The following is a 19,882-nucleotide window of genomic DNA, read 5'->3' as shown; positions in this document are numbered from 1 at the left end:
TTGAATTTTGGTTTTGAATCCATTTTTCAAAATATGCTGTCTGGGTAGCTGGTACTCATTAATAAACTGTATTTGTCACATAAAGTAACAGGAAAGTAGACACTCTATCACTCTTGACCCATGTTATATAAAAACTGTGTGATGATTCCCATGGAAGTTAACCTCCACAAAATATAGCTGTTGAGAGCTATTTCTCCATTTCCACCGAATTCTTCCCCAAAGCCTAACCTTTTCCTGTCAGGTACTGAAGAGATTTTGCTCAGAAATTCAAAAAGGCAGACGTGTTTTAATACTCCATCTTATGTCCTCACGTCTTCATATATGCTCTCAGGAAAATGAAAATAGCTGTTTTATATTTTGCAATAGTTTTTACAGTATCAGTAAATAAGAAGATTGAAAAGCAGAGACCTAAATCCAAAATAAGCAGCAAACAGAAGGAAGAACACTACTTCCTTCCCAAAAACTGCCAGAGTCAGGTGAAGAAGGCGGTAAGAGACATAATCATACATCTCCCTGTTCAGGTGTATCATCACATCTCATGATGCCAAAAGAAGGCTAGCATTCTTATATTACTAAATGTAAATATTTAAACCAGTGTAAAACACAGGGGCCTAATGAGAGCAGGGCACATTCCCCTGTAAACTAAATTCTTTAATTTAGATATCCCCATTATGAATATTGTCATGTATATTTCTATTCCAAATATATTCCATGGAACCTGTTTAATTCAGTCCTGAACCTCCGAAATTCAATCATTACAAAATAATGATCTGGGCATTACCTCTTGCTCAATCTTTTCTCTTTTACTTTTCTGTTCAGAAAAGCACTCCTGGCACTTCACTAGCTAGTCAAGTTGCGAATCTTTTGCACTGTTTTCCCCTTAGAAGAATTGCCACGTGTGGCCACAACTATGTCCAAAAAAGATCTAGAACGCACACTGCATGTATAATCTGAAATAACTCATACTACAAATCTCTACAATCACCTCTCAAACGAACAGCCTCAGGGGCAGATTGATTTCAAAAGTTCTCTGAAAAGCCCTTGAGCAACTTCTACAATGCTGAAGGTCAACTGTCCCACATACAAGGAGACACAAAACACAAGCTGTGTTTGACTGTAAAAGCACTTACACTAGTCTTTTGTCAGGCTTTAGCAGCTTGTTGGAAAATTCACTGATGATTAACAGAAAGCTCAAGTTAGGAGGCAAGCATCTTCCATCTACTCCAGTGGCTCCCTGAAAAGCAAATTCAATCCCTTCCCTATTGGAAATAAAAATAGAGAGAACAGAGTAATAAAACACGCAACTAACAAAAGCAACGACTGTGGACAAAGTGATGTTAGGTGGCACATACTTGTGTATCATTGCTACAGACTCTCTGGATTTCACCTGGTCCCAGCCAAACGTTAGTGAAAAGCGACGAGCAAGTTCTTTCATATTTGTGAAGGAAGCAGAGGAGAAATCCACACCACTACTGCTCTCTTGGTTTTCTGTGTGTGTCTGAAACAACTGCAAGACAAATCTCAGATAAGCAACCATATGTAATCCTGCAGGCAAACGAAGCACCAGGAGGACACGGAGATATACACAGAGCAAGCAACAGTTACCTTATGCAGACAGAAGCCTTACAAAAGAGCAGGTAAGTTTTGTGTTCGAGAAGCACACAACTGGAACAACGACAAGCAACTGATACAAAGGGCACTGTTGCGCTCAACAGGCAGGCACAATTAAAAAATACATAAATAAATATGTTCATACGCAGAGAACTGATTCCTAAAGATGCTGCCACTACAGACCTCATCTCCTGTTGGGACTTCCGAATCAAGCTCAAGAGGCCTAACTTGCCCCAGAGACTGTTAGGAGTATCAGATGCAGATACAAAGCATCAAGCCTGGCCACAGTGTAGTTCAATTTCTTAGAGTGAGACTGGGTCAAAAGCTAGTCTGGAGCCAAATTAACTGTTTTGGGTTTTCTTCATTACAGAACATGGAAGTAGCTCGTTCCCTTCAACCTGTTAACTTTCAAGGTCAAGCAACGGACAAAAAGGGCCTGTTGTCTATGTGATACCTAAACACCAAGTCCTGACTATGTCAGCAAAATATATGTAGCCAAATGCTGCTTAGCCTCATCTAAGCTCGGATTTCAGGGGCTTGTTCACAGATCTAAGCCTCTGGCAACGTGTGTGAAATAAGCAAAGCTCATGTATCAGTACCTCCAGGGAGAAGCCTGCTCTGTGGCTTACAGCACGACTGCAAGCCAGAAGCAGCTCTGGCCATGACCAGAGCCAGCAAAAGCAGCTGCTAAAATAGCTAACTGGCCTCATCAGTCAGCAGCTGCAAGCCCCAGCAACTGAGAACCTTCAGAAGAGCTGCAATACGTTTTCCTCCAGAAAAAAATGACTGAAAATAGTGGGGATTAGATCTGGCCAGCCACTGACACATTTGTGGTTCCTCAAATTCAACAGGAATTTAGGTAGTCCACAAAACACAGAATAATATCCTTAACCTTTGCTACGGTTAAGAGACACCTACCATGTCCCAAGAAACAGTACTCCATAATCTCTCACCAGTCCTAACACTGTGCATTTGAATATTTAAAACAAGACAATAAAATCATGCAGAAAAACTGTTTTAAAACAGATGTAATGCTTTGAAAGGAGTTTTTATCATGACACGCAAAACCAACATACACATACAAGGTATAGGCAAGGAAACAATTTCTTCCAGTATGTTTTTTAATGAATTTGGATAATTATGGCAAGGCAGGCAAAAAAAACTCATAAGAGCCCCGAGCCTCTTGCTATAATCTTAACCTTACCTGCTGCAGACAGAGAACCAGCGTCTTGGCACTCTGAATTCTGTTACTGTGCCTCGTCTTGCTTAATGTTTCTTTAATTATGTCTCCAAAATCATTGTAGGTCTATTAACATCAACAAAACAAATAAGAATTGTCATTTCCCTTCTTTAGCACTAGCAGTGCACAAAACACATGACTGTGTTCATGTGACAAAACAAGTTCATAAAACCCTTCCAGTATCAGAACACCCAAGCTAAAGATGAAAACTGGATTTTTGGCATTATTTCATATGTTAGGCACTGGTGTGCTCCTTTAAAAGCTATGTGAAGATTGAAGTTACACTAAAATTGTTAAGTATTTAATATCACAAAAGAAGAAAGCCTCCTCAGGAGAGAAGCAAGAGAGTTTTCTATGCTTAACCAGTGTTTGCCTTGGGCCCAAGAACAAGATCTATATTCAGGTATTTCCAAAGTCCTGTTATTGACTCAAGGAAACTGCCCACTCCACGCTGTTCTTGGCGTGAAATCTACTTCAGAGTGGCTGAAGCTCAAACAGTCATCCAAATACTGGGACTCACGTGATCTAGGCCTTCTGCATATGGATTGTGTGAGTGGTATGAAGTAAGTTGAGCTCTTCAGTGAGAGAATCTATAGTTAAAACACTCTCCCAGCCGTAAACTGCTTCTCAGCATTGGCCCCTCCGGAGATGCTGAGGAGCAGATGTTCAGACAGACATAACGTCTACTCAGTTTTCACTTGCTTTGTCTGCAGTGAGGTACCTTTGGAGAGGAGAGATTTGTCCTTCTCTTCCTTGATTTTATAGCCTTTTTGTGATTATACAAGGATTCTGAGCCATAAGACTATTAACCCCACAGCTTTCACAAATACTGGAGTCGCTTTCAAAAAACTAAAACGCACTGAGATGGCAAAGCAACCTTATCTAAAACATTACCTTCACATAGTACTTATAGATCTCAGCAGCCGCAGTCATCTCTACCACATTATACACTATTAACTTGCAATATGCTGCAAGAAGACTCCGCTTTTTGTGCAAGTCATCAAGTTTGCAACTTTCATCCTCTCTCTCCTCCTCTTCTGTCACGTCTAGGGAAACAAAAGCATTGAAACTTTGTTCTACTACTTCATTCGAGATATCTCTATTTTAATGATCAACTTTCATCCAAATAGCACAGACTCAGCTGTTCAGTCAACATGATAGGCAACAGATGCTAGCACTGATTCCTGTGTATATCAGAAAACACAGGTGTATTTCCATTTCAAAGCTTGCAAGGAAAACGAGTTATTTCCACAGTCTTCTATACTCTGATCTTCATAGGGCTTTTACAATTCTACTAGTCAGAATCTTCTTGAACAAAACTGCTCACAGCTACAGAAAAGAACCAAACAGACTGCAGAATAAAAGGCACAAACACACCAAATGGAAGAGACCAGACAAATTGCAACCACTTTTTCTCCCTAGAATAACACACATGCTAGAAAACCAGCACATAACTCATCAGAAAACCAGCAGAAGTTGCCATACACAGTCAACAAGAGAAGAGTTTAGATTAAACTCTCCAAGTGGTTATCAACAAGAGTGAAAGAAAAACATCATTTTGTATCATTAAGAATATATGAAGTCTCTGGAACACGGGTTAATTACTAGCTGGATAACTCGGAAAATAAATACTCTTAGCAGTCTTCCAACACAGCTTAGGAAGGTGCTTAGGGAGAGCTTCTTGCAGCAGGAGAACTGAGATACACTCTCTCCTGCTGTGAATGTAATCTATCAATTGCCAAAAGGCCTCAGTTTGACCTATAATTTTCATGTTGACTGTTTCTGCTTCTAGCAGGACCATGGGCCTGAAAACAAACATAAAGACAAGTAATTTATCAGAAGTATCTACAAATTAAAGTTAAAGCTAAAATGGAGCAGCTGCTACTTGTGCACACAGACAAGGGCACGCACAGCATGACAAAAATAATTAGTTCTGGAAGGACTCTGAAATGGGATGACTCCTTTGTGGGGAGGGCTGAGGAATTGAAAGCATCATAGAAAATGGTTTTGAAACAGATCTCAGGCCATCTGACCCAAACAGGATCAATTATTTCAGTTTCAGGTACATAAGATATGCAACTTGAAACATAAACTGCTTCGAAAACTCCCATGACTAGGACACTACAACCTACTTGAGCAATCTTAACTATTTTATCTCTACCTTTACCAATAAGGATTCTCTTCTGCTGTCTCCCTCTTGCAATTTAGGCCCATCAATTCTTGCATATACACTGCGACCTGAAGAAGTGTAATACCCTGTGTGAACACAGAACTGCATCTGAACAGCTGAAGGACAGAAGTCTGACACAGTAATCGGGAGCAATGCTTGGTTTTTCAAAGCATGACACCTAAACTCAGCCTCAAAACCACAGCGACCTAACAATCTGTTTTCAAAATACTCCCAAAAGAAACCACCCTAGACAGTAACAGCCTCAATACGGCATCTTGAATGTGTTTGAAAACGGCGACAGAGCAACCAGTACAATTTTCCACTACATTCTGCCTCGCATCGTCCAAGTCAAAACCCACTAGTCCTTCCCTCTGGTGATTTAGAAGTGTCCATGAATTGACAGAGGCACGCTGTAACACTGCAGTGCCTTCCTCTAACACCATCAGCTGTACGACCAAAGTTGGTCTACCAAGTATTTTTCCATTCTTACCCACTTGTGCGTTACTTCAGCCCTTTTCATTCTACGAGTAAACAGGCAGCTATTTCCTGCGATTGCTCCACAATGGATACTGATCAGCAAATAACACATCAGCTACTTTTTTTGTAAAGGGACTCAACAAAAAGAAACATGTGCCCAGGTGGCCAAGAAGGCCAACGGCATCTTGGATTGTATCAGAAATGGGGTCACCAGCAGGTCCAGGGAGGTTATTCTGCCCCTGTACTCAGCACTGGTGAGACCGCACCTTGAATACTGTGTTCAGTTCTGGACCCCTCACCACAAGAAGGATGTTGAGGCTCTGGAGCGTGTCCAGAGAAGAGCAACAAAGCTGGTGAGGGGGCTGGAGAACAAGTCTTATGAGGAGCAGCTGAGAGAGCTGGGGTTGTTTAGCCTGGAGAAGAGGAGGCTGAGGGGAGACCTTATTACTCTCTACAACTACCTGAAAGGAGGTTGTGGAGAGGAGGGAGCTGGCCTCTTCTCCCAAGTGACAGGGGACAGGACAAGGGGGAATGGCCTGAAGCTCCGTCAGGGGAGGTTCAGGTTGGATATCAGAAAAAAATTCTTCACAGTAAGAGTCATTAGGCACTGGAACAGGCTGCCCAGGGAGGTGGTCGAGTCGCCTTCCCTGGAGGCGTTTAAGGAACGGGTGGATGAAGTGCTTAGGGACATGGTTTAGGGAGTGTTAGGAATGGTTGGACTCGGATGATCCAATGGGTCCTTTCCAACCTTGTGATTCTGTGATTCTGTGAAAACAGACCAGCCCCTTTTCCTTTCCTGATACATTCCATGCAGATGACAAATGACAGCAAAAGTGGTAGACTGTTTCTCCAGTGATGAAGATATCTAACCTTTGCTTTCCTCTTCTTCTTCCATGAAGACATGTTCCTGGATAAACAAAAGCAGTTTTTCCTGAAGTGATGTGCTAGGAAGACAATCTAGAAGTTCGACTGCTTCTTCATTATTATTTGAATCCCGATGACTCAAAATCAGCAACCAGTCACAGAGTATCATGAAGGCCTGCATCAAGCAAACAAAGCCAAAGATTCAGATACTAAGTTACTTTTCATGCCAACTCCACTTTGCATCTCCATCAAGTCACATTCTAGCTTCTTCTTTGCAAGCTGAAGATTTCTGTTTACCTCTACATATGGTAAAATGCCACAGCTAAGCCCTTCCAGAACTGGTACCTTAGGGTACATACAAGCATCATATATTGTGTTGAGGGAAACACATGAATCACTGAACAATTTCCCAGATTTCTTTATTTTTTAAGTAATATTTAGGGCAAGGTATTAATAAAGCAATGATAGCAACCAGTACACTGATCAGCCCATCAGAAAGCACAATGAGTATCAACTGGAAACCTGAGACATTCAGTAACTTCTGTAGCATTTTAACTAACATAACTGTAATTTTCCTTTAAAGTAAATAGTTGAAGATAGGTTTTTTTAAAGATTTATTTATTAAGAGACAAAAAATAGCAAAAATCAGCAGAAGGAAATGATAGCTTGAAAAGAAAGGTAAGTGTTTAAAAGGAAGACTGAGTGTGAATGTCGGTTAAGCAATAAAGAAACACAAACCTTTTCTCTTACGTCTTTTTCCTTATGGTGGAGGAAGCACATGCAAATCTGACTGAAACGTCTCAGCTCTCTTCTTAGTGCAAAAAGAGTCTCCTACATATGTATTTAGGAAAAGTGACAGGACAAATACATTAGGGACTGATTCACTACAGAATTACAGAACAAACAACAGTCACAACTTTCATTTCATTTTCATGACTTTATGAAAGAAGCTGACATCTCACAGTAGCAACAGCCTACTGGCTATGAACAACTTTAAAATCATGTCTTGTTTTCAGGCACAATATCTCAGACAGAAAGGTCAATCCATAAAAATATATACTTCCCCCCACTCAGGTGCAGAAATGTGACAAATACTAGTGGGACATGTGCATCTGTCACACTTGCTGAGGATAATGGCATTCAACAAGTCCTAAACTCCTGATTTGTCCATCAGTAGGATGGGCAGCTCTAAAAACATGTATTCCCTTATTTGCTTCAGCCTATCCTTATGAAGCAGTGATAATGATTTCCACTTTATGGATGGAAGTAGAGCCATAAAAACTCTGCTCCATCCCACCTACTTTTCAATGTGAATTGCCTTCTGGAGTTGCTTTTCTCTCTCCATCTACTGACTACAGAGGGAACACAGTTTAACTACACTACTAACTTTTGCACTCAGAAACTTGGATACACCTATTTGTTAAGACAAACCCAGCACAAGAGACTATTGGATTTGCCCACAGCCACATAAAAGCCTCTCTGATCCTCCATCAGGTCCCAGCTGTTGCACTGCAGTGAGCTTTGAGCAGTCAGCAGAAGAAGAATGCTCTTCCAGGAGGGCTGGATTTCATGCTATGCAATCTTCGTAAGAAAGGGGATCCATCCCAGAGCATGCTGAGAAGAAGCAGAGGGGTAGGTAAGGCATTGCCTTAACATTACTGGGAGTGGAAGGGAGGGAAGGAACGGTCCTAGAGCTGCTGTCCAGCAAATGTTCTTTTTTGCTCTTTGAACTCCTCTCTCTGCCAACATCCAGATTTGGCACTGCAAAGTGGGCCATAACATAACACTTCCAATCAAAATCTGCTCCTATATGAAAGGCCAAATTAAAAAATGTGCTGCCTCATTATCAGTCAAGCCAACCATGTCTGGACTGAAAGGCAGAATGTATTAGAGCAGTGAGAGACACGGATCCGCACAAGGAGTGGAACAGGACGGGAACAGATAGTGAATCAGTCACCAAACGGGCAACCTCTCAGCTAGCATTTCTAACACAAACCAAACATCTATGTCAGCACCCCGTGCCATATACACAGTAGCACCCGGGGAAGCAGACTAAATGACAGAAGCAGCAGCATTCAGTGTAGTCAGAAACCATCACAGAGAGGAACCACACAAGTACGCATTCACTAAAGCATAAAAGGTGCCTTAAACTAGGTCCCTGGTGTCTTAAAAATACTGTCCGCTGAAATAACTGCCAGAGCTTGGCACTTTATAAAACCAATTAAGAAAGTAAATAGTCAGTTGATGAGAAAACTATCACTTTCCTCAAACCTTCTGCCAGAAATATGCAAGAAAAACAAGAAAATAAAACTAAAACAAAGCAACAGGACTTCCTAGAGTAACCACAGAATATTCTTGGTTGCTTGAAACAAGAAAACAACAAACTGTTCATCAGCAGAACAAGTTCCTTATCTCTATCAAGCCCCAGGAATTTGGTGCGCATGTTTTGCAGTAAAAACAGAGGTGAGCCATTGTTCACACATTGTCTTCCAGACACAAAAAGCCTAACTTTTTTTTTTTTTTGTTAAAAGACGGTAAGACAGAGAGAAAATGTCTCAACTCAATTTGGTTTCCTCAAGAAAACACACAAATTATCTTGTTCAAAAGGTTGTTTTATTCTGGTAACCTGAGAACAGAAAAGCAGTTTAAGACTTCTAAAAGCACAACTCTGGGTTTCAAAATAACATAGAGTGGCCAACCTTGGGAGAGTTTACGGAAACTGTAGCTAGTTGCCACAAGAGAGAAAAATACATGCACTGGAGAGCTGGCAGGATCATCTGCAAATAAAAACACATGTCCTTTATTTACACGAAAGGCTCAACATCAAAAAGCTTAGAACTAAACAAAGCATCCGAGCCTGACATTCTGCATGCTCCTTGCATGGCCATTTCTGAACTGCAAAGTATTCAGACCCTTAAAATAAACTCAATAGGTTTATCTATAAGGAAACATTGCCTACTGAGAAAAGTCATTACTAAGGTGCTGCTTCTGCAGAACTCTGACATTTTGATGAACTCAATGCAAAGTAACCATGCCCAAAAAAGGTTGTTCAGGGAGGCTAACTTCAGCTTAGCTTCTCAGGATTCCTCTGCAGTCTTTGCTGAAAGGCAGTCTCCTCCAGAGGATAATTCAGAGCAGAAGCCAAACCTTGGTGCTCCAACGCTTCATCTGAAGGAGTCCACGTCTACCCACTGGCTGCAGGCTCTCTCTACTCCACTAAATTTCACCCCTTCTAGAATAACTTCAATCCGTCTCCTGAAAACGGGGCTGGTTAACATTCATGTCTGCTAAAGTATTCCACTTTGTAATCCAGCATATACACCTCCACCTGGACACAGTCAATGTTTGAGTTAAGGCAATCAGACAACCAAAAGGCTGCAGTTGACACAACTGGTAATTACAGACCATCTTCACCAGAAGTCAATCTGCAAGCAATAAGTTCAAAGTATTCCAGTTTCTGGTTACACGTAATTTATAAGGGGCTCCCCACAATCCCAACAATTTTATACATACTGAGGGCAAGGCTGTGTAATTGATGGGAAGTGCTAGATATGACAAAGGATCAATCCAGATGTCAGATGATTATCACAGTTTTGGACAATCCCCAAAATAAACGAATGCCATTAATTTGCCGATTCCAATAACGCCATATTCATATGCAAGATTATTTATTATTTCCTAATTTTCTTGCATTGTGCAAGGAAAACCTCTTTCAATATTAAATGTTAACACTCACCAGAACAGGCAAGTTCCCATGTTCCATTTCAAACACCAGCAACCTTAAAGTCTTGTCATACAGATTCCACTTAGTGAGATCATGAGCACTGCAAGTGAAAAAAAACCCAAACAATAATGATACATTACTGAAAGAAGAAGAAGAAAGGAAATCTCACCTGACCAAACAGGCTAAATGTATCCTATTTTTGCCTTCATCTGATGTACAGCAATAACATTAAACAACTAATTACTAACTATAAGCAGGAGGTTTTACACAATCTAACACTGCAACTTTTAGTCCGCAGCTTTACAGTCTGCAACCCTGCCACAAAACTGTAGTACTGTGAGGAGAGGAAAAATAAGCTTGAGCTCTGTACCTTTTCAATATTCCACACACACTCTCTAAGCGCCAAAAAATGTCTGAAGAACAATTTCCTCACCCTTCTTTAAAAGACAGAAACAGTTCTGATACTCATGAGTGTTCACAACACAGTGTTAGATTTCTCTTTGCAAAAACACAGCAGCACTAGCACTCAGGACAGGTAAAATTAACATCGAGAAGGTAGCCCAATTCCCCCATCTTCTACTATCCTGCATGATAATTTACTTGGTGAACAATCCCTGGAGAACCAAGCTCTTGAGAAATCCATCTTTCAACAAAAGAAGATCAGATAAACTAAGACAAACAAAGCAGCTTACATCTGCTGGGAGAAATGACTAGATTCACTATACCCTCTTTAGACTGACCACCACTGCTGACAGTAAGGCAGGGCAAAAGCATCCAGCTTGGAGGGAGGCACTACAGAGAGGGTCTCTGCCCACTGACATCCCAACTCTGTAGCGCACACTTCTCAGCCACATTTAGGACTGGTGCTCCAATCTCAGTAATGAGTCTAAAAAGAATTCCAAGAGTACAAGTTCTATTAAGAAGAAACTAAACCTTGCGGCACCTCTCTGAGGGATCGTTTTCACCATCTTCTTGTGAAAAATCTTCTTAAACCCAACAAACAAGAGCAATTCTCACTTTGCACCTGTTATGTGGACACTTAAGTAACATGGGAAAGTAAATTGTGTAAATAATCATCTCACTTATGAAAAGCTGCTACTCTTCTCAAAGCAGAGTGTATCCGGGAAATTTCTGCTGCATCTGTACAAAATCCTTCTTCCTAGATTATGAAAGTTTGGGAAAGAGAAAGGAATTAGCCAGTGTGGGGCAATACAGCTGCTATGTTCTCTTCCCAACCAACCCACAACCTTGAACTACTCTCCTCCAGTGCTCCCCATTCCCTTCACCTTTAACCATGCTACTTGTGTCTTCCTCTACTGAAAAAAGAAAGCAACACATTGACTGTGCAGAAATTTTGTATAAGGAAATGTCCCTGTCATTAACAAACCCAAGGCACCTCCCTAAACTACAGTATTGCTAACGCAGAGTGAAAACTAGCCACTAGGCTAACATTGAAGTGCCAGCCCTCAGACTCGCAGGCCATTCATGGGTCCTCACACAGTTGTTAAGGATCTCGGTAAAGCTAACAGTTCATGTGGTACTGACTCTCCTTGCTTCCAGCTGCCAGATCACATTCAAAGATAGCTAAAAATATATTAAATACTTTCCCATAGATGCAATTGCTGTAGTTTCCACAAGTATACTACGTGATTGTGGGAGACAGTGCATACAACCAAGAATTAGAAGGGAGGAGTTCCAGGAGAAAATATCTTTATTAAGACATGGATCACACTACAGAGGAGTTCAAGAATCCCTGGTCTAGCACTTATCTGGTTTCTCGTAAGTACACATTCTCCCACATCGACATAGATGTCTATTTAAGACCAACAAAATAAATCCAATCTGAGGTTAGGGGATTTTTTGGCTTGACACATTTTACAATATCCCAGTGTCCAATAAAAACCTGCCTGTGTTAACTCTCATACCAGGGCATGACACCTGTTCACGATGGCACAGTTGATCAGATCAGCTGCAGGCTTCTGTTTTTCAGTTCAGCCAGCAAGCTATTCATATCACCACCAGCTGTTTCTGCTTTTTAGAACTAATGAAAAACTTTGAGGGAGACTGCAGTTCTCCTTTAAGGGGAAAGTTGCCATTTCAAAGACTACAAAGCTATATAATCTGCATTACAGACTGCTGGGTATTTTTTTCCCCTACTATCATCTCTACAGCCAAAGTGGCAGCACAAAGGACATCTGGTGTACAGTCCAATATGTACAAATACAGAACTATAGCTTTTTGGGAACAGTCTCATCACCTACAGACCCACAGCACTTATTAGATCATCTTGCACATAGTAATGAAGCAACCATGGAGCTTAGGTCCAGAATATTCAGAAAACACAAAATGCTCTGTTGCTGGTGTGGATCACCACATTTATTAAGTTCCCTGCTCTACTCCTGCCAAAATACATCTACTTCATTAGAATGTAAACAGTCAACCTTTTCAGAGACACAAACCCATATTTCAATGCTCTGCTCCCCTCAAGCAGAAAGAGCAGGCACAGAACAGTTCCGTAACCCCCATATTTTTTTGTTTTCTTTTCTTCATAAGGAAAGAGTCTGTTTATCTCCACAAGGAGTCAGACTCACCTTTTGCCAGAAGCTGTCTAGTAGCTGGTTAAGCTGTTCCATCAACTCATCTATCAGTTGAGTTCGGGCCCGATCCACCTGGCTATAGATAGCAATTTCTTCACTGCAGAGGATATAGTAAGTCTTGGAGGAAGCCTCAAGGACAGACATGTCAGAGTGTTTCACCACAATGTCTTTTATCTCTCTCAGCAAAGCATCCAAATGCTGCAGTTGATAAAAGGATTATTACACGTAAGCAGTAAAAAATCCACTTATGCTTTAGTTACATTTCACTAGGCCCATATTTCCCTATAAGTCATACAATCAACATGAAATAAATGCCAGTCTAGGAAGCAGAGGGGCAGGATTAGAGGACATAACTTTTTTCAGGGCTTATAGTTCTTTTTCATAGAATCATAGAATGGTTTGGGTTGGAAGGGACCTTAAAGATCATCCAGCTCCAATCCCACTGCTTTGGCAGGGATACATCCCACTAGATCATGCTGCTCAAGGCCCCACCCCACCTGGCCTTGAAAACTTTCAGGAAGGGGGTATCCACAACTTCTCTGGGCAACCTGTGCCAGTGCCTCATCACCCTCACTGTGAAGAATTTCTTCCTTATGTCTTTCCCCTTCCGATTTATAGCCATTCCCTCTTGTACTATCACTACATGCCCTTGTAAAAAGTCCCTCCCCAGCTTTCTTGTAGGCCTCCTTCAGGTACTGGAAGGTCGCTATAGAGTCTCATTATTATGTATTATTTTCATTATTACTCTCTGGATCTTCCCAAAGAATGAAGACCACTGCTTTAAGGTTTACTTTAGCAATATACATTTGGCAGCATGTAACAAAAAAGACAAAGGGAGGGAACCAAATATGCCTTTCCAAAGGACAGGTGTGTCTCCAGACAATGGAAACTGTCTCCCTCAGCAGGACACAATGGAGAACATTTCCGATCATATCAGACACTCGGTCTTCACTCTTGTGAGAGGAGGTAACTATTGGCATTCTGCTGGCTCTCTCTCTTCCAGTTAACATTTTGTGCTGAAATTAACCTAGGAGTGTTCGCCTAACATTACCTCCTTGTACACCTCCTTGCATGAGAATACATTAAGCTATTTCAAGGATTTCATCTATCCATTTCTGACCATCCCTCTCTCATCAGCTGACATACTATCTCCATTCTTATCTTTCAGTTACTAGCATTTCCCAGCAGCTGGAAGTCAGTCCTCAAGGAGAATGAAACCTATTTCATAGTAAACTCCTGGGAGACACCAACTTAAGACACATGGCATAACCCACCCTCTCTCCACCCAAAAATGAAAAAAACAGGGCCAGGCATACCGCATGAAACCACAAACCATTACCCACCAGGGCCAGTCACAACTGACAAACACCAAGGCTTTTCTCTGGCAGCCCCAAATCAAAAAGTAAAGGTGAATAAGACCACTTTCCTCAAGGTAAGAGACCATTTCAGTCTCGTACTTCTTCGAAGTCCCACTAACCTCTCTATATTGTCACATAAATCTAGTACATTCCACAGGAGCCAACTACCCCAATTCCTATTCACCTTCTCTAGATGTCCCATGCTGTAAACATCTAAATCGTAATACTGAGGAATCTGCAGAAGATTTGTCACTTTTTCTGCATCTGTTGAATACTGCAGAGAAAAAAACAGGATATGAGTATGCTGCAGGAATGTTAATGAAACATTTAACTTGCATTCACAGACCAGCTGTTAGTTACCTTTGCCAAGAGCTCAGGAAGCACCACAATAAAATGTTCAGTAATTTTGGTACAATCTTCCAATTGTATTTTCTTCTCTTTTACTGACAGAATCTGCAGATAAAGCATTTTGTTTCAATTATAAAATATCTTACATTTTAGTGGAATTTTACATGTAACCCAAGGTCAACTGATATGCCTTTGTCTAAAGTATATCAAGCTAAGAAACAGATACTTTCCCATGCAGACAACCAGATTACCACATTTTTTTTGTTGTTGTGAACCTTAAATCAGATTCAAATCGTTGAACAGCTATATCTCGTGGATAAAATGCTCACCATTTATCAATAACATGCTTCAGATGCCTTTCCTCTAATGCTCATCTCCTTCAACATCCACTACTAATAACATCTGGAGGTCAAAAGGCACTGTGTTGTTTCATAAAAACAAGACATTTGATTTCCTAAGATATATCCACCACTAGGAACACACTGTCTGGCAAAGCATATAAAACAAAGAGAATGAGATTACAGGACAATAAATAAGACTAAGATGCACTGACTTTTTTGGCTGCACCTCTGCCCACTGGAGGATGGCCTTCAGCTGCTTCTCTAACCGTTGCGAGGATAATTTCAATGAGAACACTTTCATGGGCATCACTCAGTGCTGTAAGTAAATCAGTCTCCTTTCAGCATCACACAAGAGAAAAATGACGTTGCAGCAACAGCTAACATAAAACCTACTCATTTATTTGAGCAACTATGGAAGGGCACTACAGAAAGAAAGACGCAGTGCTGCTAAATAAACCCCTAGGGAGTGATTCAATATGAAGAACATTATTTTTTACATCTACTGAACACAAAAGCAATTATTCCTTTTATGGCTAAACTTCATGGCAGTTGGGCTCCTCAAAACACAGGCAGTTTTAACAAGTCTTACTTCTACTGCATACTATCCCACTTAGGACAAATGTGCTTCTCTGAGTACCAAACTGGTTCAACTCACTGGGTCTACAAACTTTGATTCCAATCACATAACGACCTCCAGTTCTACTACAACAACTATTCATAGAATCATAGAATGATTTGGGTAGGAAGTGACCTTAAAGATTTATTCAAGTTCACTTTAAAATAATTAAACAAAAGACTAATTCTTTAGAGTGTTAGATGTCAATGAACTCAACACGTTACCTATTTTCTTTTCAGTCATGAACAATAGCCTGACAATACTGCACTCCAATCAGTTAACACTTTTATATTCTTAAATTTTGGACAAACAAACAATCAAAGTGAATGCTACATAAGCCTTATGGCTTAATTATGCAAGTATTCTTGCAAAGTTTCTAAACTAACATTACATAAATATAGAATACCAAATAAAACAAATACATTGACATAAATATCACACTGCCAGTGCTTTGAGTTGCATCTGCTTTGCGGCCCTTGGGGACCACAACTTGGGATCAAAGGGTACTGCAATATGGAATGATCCTAAACTAGCTGAAGACAAAGTTCAAAAAACAGTATCAAGAGATTCATTCAGACAAAACTAAGCTTTTTGCTTACCAACCTTCTCCATCTCCTTCAGCATTTCCTAGCAGAAGAGTGGTCATGCACTCCCAGTCCTTCAGGAATTTGCCTGCCCAGTCCCATAAGCTGTCTATGAGGTATGCAACATGTTTGTGTAGCTAGGGATTAAAAGCACAAGCTTATAGAAGCAAACACACCATTAAGAGAAATAAAGCTTCATACATTCTCTCTTCTTTTCCAATGACAAAGCTTTGTCATTCACATATATATTCACACACAGTACCGCAATATATTTAGTTTAAGGCTAATCAACATTTAAGCACCATGTCTTCAATCTGATACAAAGCAGGAAAGTCAGGAAAAAAAACAGGAAAAAGTAAGAAAAAACCTTTTCTCTTTTCAGGATACCTCCCCTTTGTAATGTAAGTAATGTCTTCAAAACTACCTTCTGTATTGCTTTTACACTGCTGATCGTAATAACTAAAAATCCAACCCTGGGACTAGAAACGAGTCAACGTTTTAAACAACTTCTGTGACATTCTTCGCAGAAAGATTCAAAACTGCTGTGCCTGAGGCACTTGGCCAGACATAGGTCTGCACCACTGCAAAAGCCAAATAGTGAAATTCAGCACTTAAGCTGATCAAACTCTCAGTAAAACTACGCAGTTCTTTGTCAGCGTAGAGCAATGGCACAGCAACCCATATCTGCCTGCAGAAAGGCATGGACATATACCAAGTAACCCTCATTCAGTGGCATGAGTCTTTCAGGTTGTTTTCAGAAGCTGCTTCACTGCTGATTCTCTCCAATAATATTGCTGTAAATTAGTTTTAATACAACAGAACAGAAATGTCTTCATTAATAACTCATCCTAGGGAGCGAAAACATTCCAAACACCAAAAATGTCAGAGATGATTGTCAGAAACAGTTTTCAAAAGGAAGCCAATACTTGATATAACATGCAACACTGGATTTAAAAGACTTAATGCAGGGGCTGTTCTTCTCACCTCACTCTCCAAGAAAAAACGTATTAATCTTTTCAACTGGTCAGCACTCGCCCCAGTCTTCCCTTCTACTTTGGGCTGCACTTCTTCATCTCCCTCATGACTAAGCAGCCTGCCAACAGAAAAGGAAGTCAGTCCAGTTATGCCACACTCTCTTTAATACTCATTTGCCAATCTAACACTAATTCTATCATGATCCCAAAGACCATACTTCTCCTAAATGCCTATTTATTTACCCCAAACCACATTAGACTTTTTTATCACATGAAAGGAAAAGAGATTAGATTGTTTTATGGAATGAGAGACATGCTGTTCCTATGGATGCAGAGATTATTTCTGACAGTTTCACAGGTACCTTGTCAGCCTTCTGGACAACAGCTGCAGGTTCCACAGCACTGAACATACAACAAGGTAGGCATTTGCTCCTGCTTGAGAAGGGGCTGGGTCTAGGCTGAATTTAAACCTTTGCAACAGACCAGAGATATTACTACCCAACCAGTATTCACTTCATGATACATCTTGGAACTGAAGCTTCTTAAAGAAAGCACAGTATCTTGTATTTCAAAGAGGCAATTTACTCAATTTCACAAATACAGCAGAAAAATTGTTCTCCCTCTTCTCTCTTAAGTATGAAGCACAATATGACACTTCAGTTTCCATTTCCCCCTTTAACCAAAATGAGTGTGACTGTACTGCTCATAAAAAGTGCTAATCCCAAGATACATAGAGGAAGGCCATACCCGTAGATTAGTGTAAGACCCAAATGGCTTGAATTTAAGAGCAGGACGATACTACTCAATGTCAGTAAGAGCTTATACTTTCTGAAAATGCTTCTGCTGGTATAATTTATGCCAGCTAAGTAATTAACCTAAGTAAAAAATGCAGATATTTAGGAGATTTCATGCAAACCAAGAAGGGGCAGGAAGCATAACCATTTATACTAAAACTTTTAAATGGTGTCACCAGGGAAAGGAGGGTGTCGCTAACAGCTCTATCACACTAGAACAAACATTTCTATACTGGCAGAAGTGCTGGTGAGAAGAACTGGGCAAACAAGAACAACGATGAGGTTCACAGGGTCAAAGTGTCCACACTGCACTGGCAAGCTGGATAGAGAAGTGACGTTACCAGGGTCATCACTTCAATGGCAAAAAGCAGCAGTGTTCTGAGAGGAAAAATACTTGATTTATGATAGAGTATTAGGACCAACATAAACGACTAAGTAAGACTAGAAGATGTGATAGAAGACTCATAAAAGTAGAAATACATCTTCATTTGTCTTTCCGCTGGACTTGGCTCCATAAACCCCAGAATATCAGATAGGAAGAGACAACTAGGAGGAGATTCTGCACGTGTGGAAATACTGATCATTATTATTTGTGATTTTTTTCCCCACAAAAGTCTTGCCAAAATATTTTTATCTTCATTCCTCTTTGCAAGGCAAAATTATTTCTCTCAGACATACAGCCAGAATATTTATTTATTCTCTTTTTCGCACGCCAACCTCACTCAATTCATGCAATCATTGTTACAAGAAGCCTATTTCTAAGAGTTTCTCTTGGGGAAGATAAACCCTGTACTTCATTAACCTGACAGAAAATTGGGAGGTTTTTTTAATCTGCTGTATCTCTCATTATTCAAAGCCTTTACAATGTATAAGGCAACTTCCAAAGGGAGAAGAGGAGGCCATTTTTGTGATTAATCACCAAAGCTATGAAAATCTAGCAGATGCCAGGTGATGAATTAGCTAGTAAGAAGCAAAGCAACAGGAAAAGAAAGTAGAAAGAAAGGAGAATGCTTTTAACATAGCACAGCATCTACAGATCACTCGGTTGTTTCATATTCTCTGTATTAGTCTTGCAACTTTTCTCATGTCTATTGTGCCAGGGCTGTGCAGGGGAACAAATGATTACCCCCAGACAGCATTTCTCTTCTGATTCCGCAGAAGAAAGCACATCTACTACCCTCATGACACATACTTCCAGCAGAAAAATGAATGCTTAATATCCCCCTTAAATAAATCCACCTTAAATAAATCCACCTTCATAAGGAAACAAATGAGAATATGCAAGTAGCAGGCATGCAGACAGGCAGAGATACCTTTTATAAAGGAATTCCCCAGCTGCTACTGCAAGCGGACGGTGTGTGGTATAAACAAACTGGTTTAACATTTCACAGTCTTCAGCTGATAACATATCCTCGCAGTTCCTAGGCAAAAATAACAACGGAAGTTATAGTTCAGGTTCATCTGCAAGGAATATTATGAATGCTATGTCCAGCTTTTATGAGACCTGATTCTCCATAGCCGTGCAGCTTGTTTACACAGCTGAATTTTTGTAGGAACCATCTAAATATCACACAAAACAAAACTGGTAGCATTCTTTTACTCACTCTGTAGAGAAACAGAGGTCTATGCAAGCCATGACGAATCAGGCCCACTGCATGGACAGGAACTTTAATTTAAAGTATAATTAAGGCCGGTTACTGGTCATGGCAAAAGAGTAATAGTAATAAGATAGGAAAATCATGCCTCTATTTTATGCTTCTGTTCACCACAGAAGATAATAAACAAGAAGCCTTCATTTTGCATTACAAATTGTTTTTAAATTATTATTACAGTATTTTTTAATAATAACCCCTAATCAACCAATACATCCTTGAGGACCTATATTCTATTACATCAGGCTTATACAGAGTCACATGTAAAAAGAAAACAAAACCCACTCTTGATAGCATGCTCCTGACTGTATGCCGTCTGTGCAAACACACTCAAAGTCACAATTTTTTTCATCCAGCTACACATGTTGAGAATACCACGTGCCAAACAGTAAACCCAGAACACTTTATGGACGTAGAAATGGTATTATCAACCTTTTAGAAAAAGGAAACTGAAGCGCCAAGGCTGAATAACACAGTTACAGTTTCAAAATGCTTCTTACTGCCATAGCAACATCATCAGACTAAGCTACTT

At 40.3% G+C, this 19,882-nt stretch overlaps 1 protein-coding gene across 2 annotated transcripts in view; it reads right to left on the bottom strand.

Annotated features, from left to right (window-relative positions):
* Positions 1-19,882, bottom strand: part of LOC104063739 (cohesin subunit SA-2) — a 63,096-nt gene that overhangs the window by 6,763 nt on the left and 36,451 nt on the right. The window contains exons 13-28 of one of the 2 annotated variants that reach the window (XM_054086353.1): positions 19,012-19,119; positions 16,915-17,023; positions 15,950-16,067; positions 14,943-15,046; positions 14,402-14,494; positions 14,226-14,315; positions 12,678-12,881; positions 11,169-11,245; positions 10,099-10,186; positions 9,062-9,139; positions 7,101-7,193; positions 6,369-6,537; positions 3,746-3,897; positions 2,816-2,917; positions 1,353-1,507; positions 1,131-1,259 (exon numbers count right to left, since the gene is read on the bottom strand). In XM_054086353.1, coding sequence (XP_053942328.1) covers positions 1,131-1,259; positions 1,353-1,507; positions 2,816-2,917; positions 3,746-3,897; positions 6,369-6,537; positions 7,101-7,193; positions 9,062-9,139; positions 10,099-10,186; positions 11,169-11,245; positions 12,678-12,881; positions 14,226-14,315; positions 14,402-14,494; positions 14,943-15,046; positions 15,950-16,067; positions 16,915-17,023; positions 19,012-19,119 — 1,869 coding nt within the window. The remainder of the gene's footprint in view (positions 1-1,130; positions 1,260-1,352; positions 1,508-2,815; positions 2,918-3,745; positions 3,898-6,368; positions 6,538-7,100; positions 7,194-9,061; positions 9,140-10,098; positions 10,187-11,168; positions 11,246-12,677; positions 12,882-14,225; positions 14,316-14,401; positions 14,495-14,942; positions 15,047-15,949; positions 16,068-16,914; positions 17,024-19,011; positions 19,120-19,882) is intronic. The other variant, XM_054086427.1, reaches the window with a different exon arrangement.

This window comes from Cuculus canorus, chromosome 1 (genome assembly GCF_017976375.1).
Source record: "Cuculus canorus isolate bCucCan1 chromosome 1, bCucCan1.pri, whole genome shotgun sequence".
NCBI lineage: Eukaryota > Metazoa > Chordata > Aves > Cuculiformes > Cuculidae > Cuculus > Cuculus canorus.
This window is presented reverse-complemented; position numbering and strand designations above follow the sequence as displayed.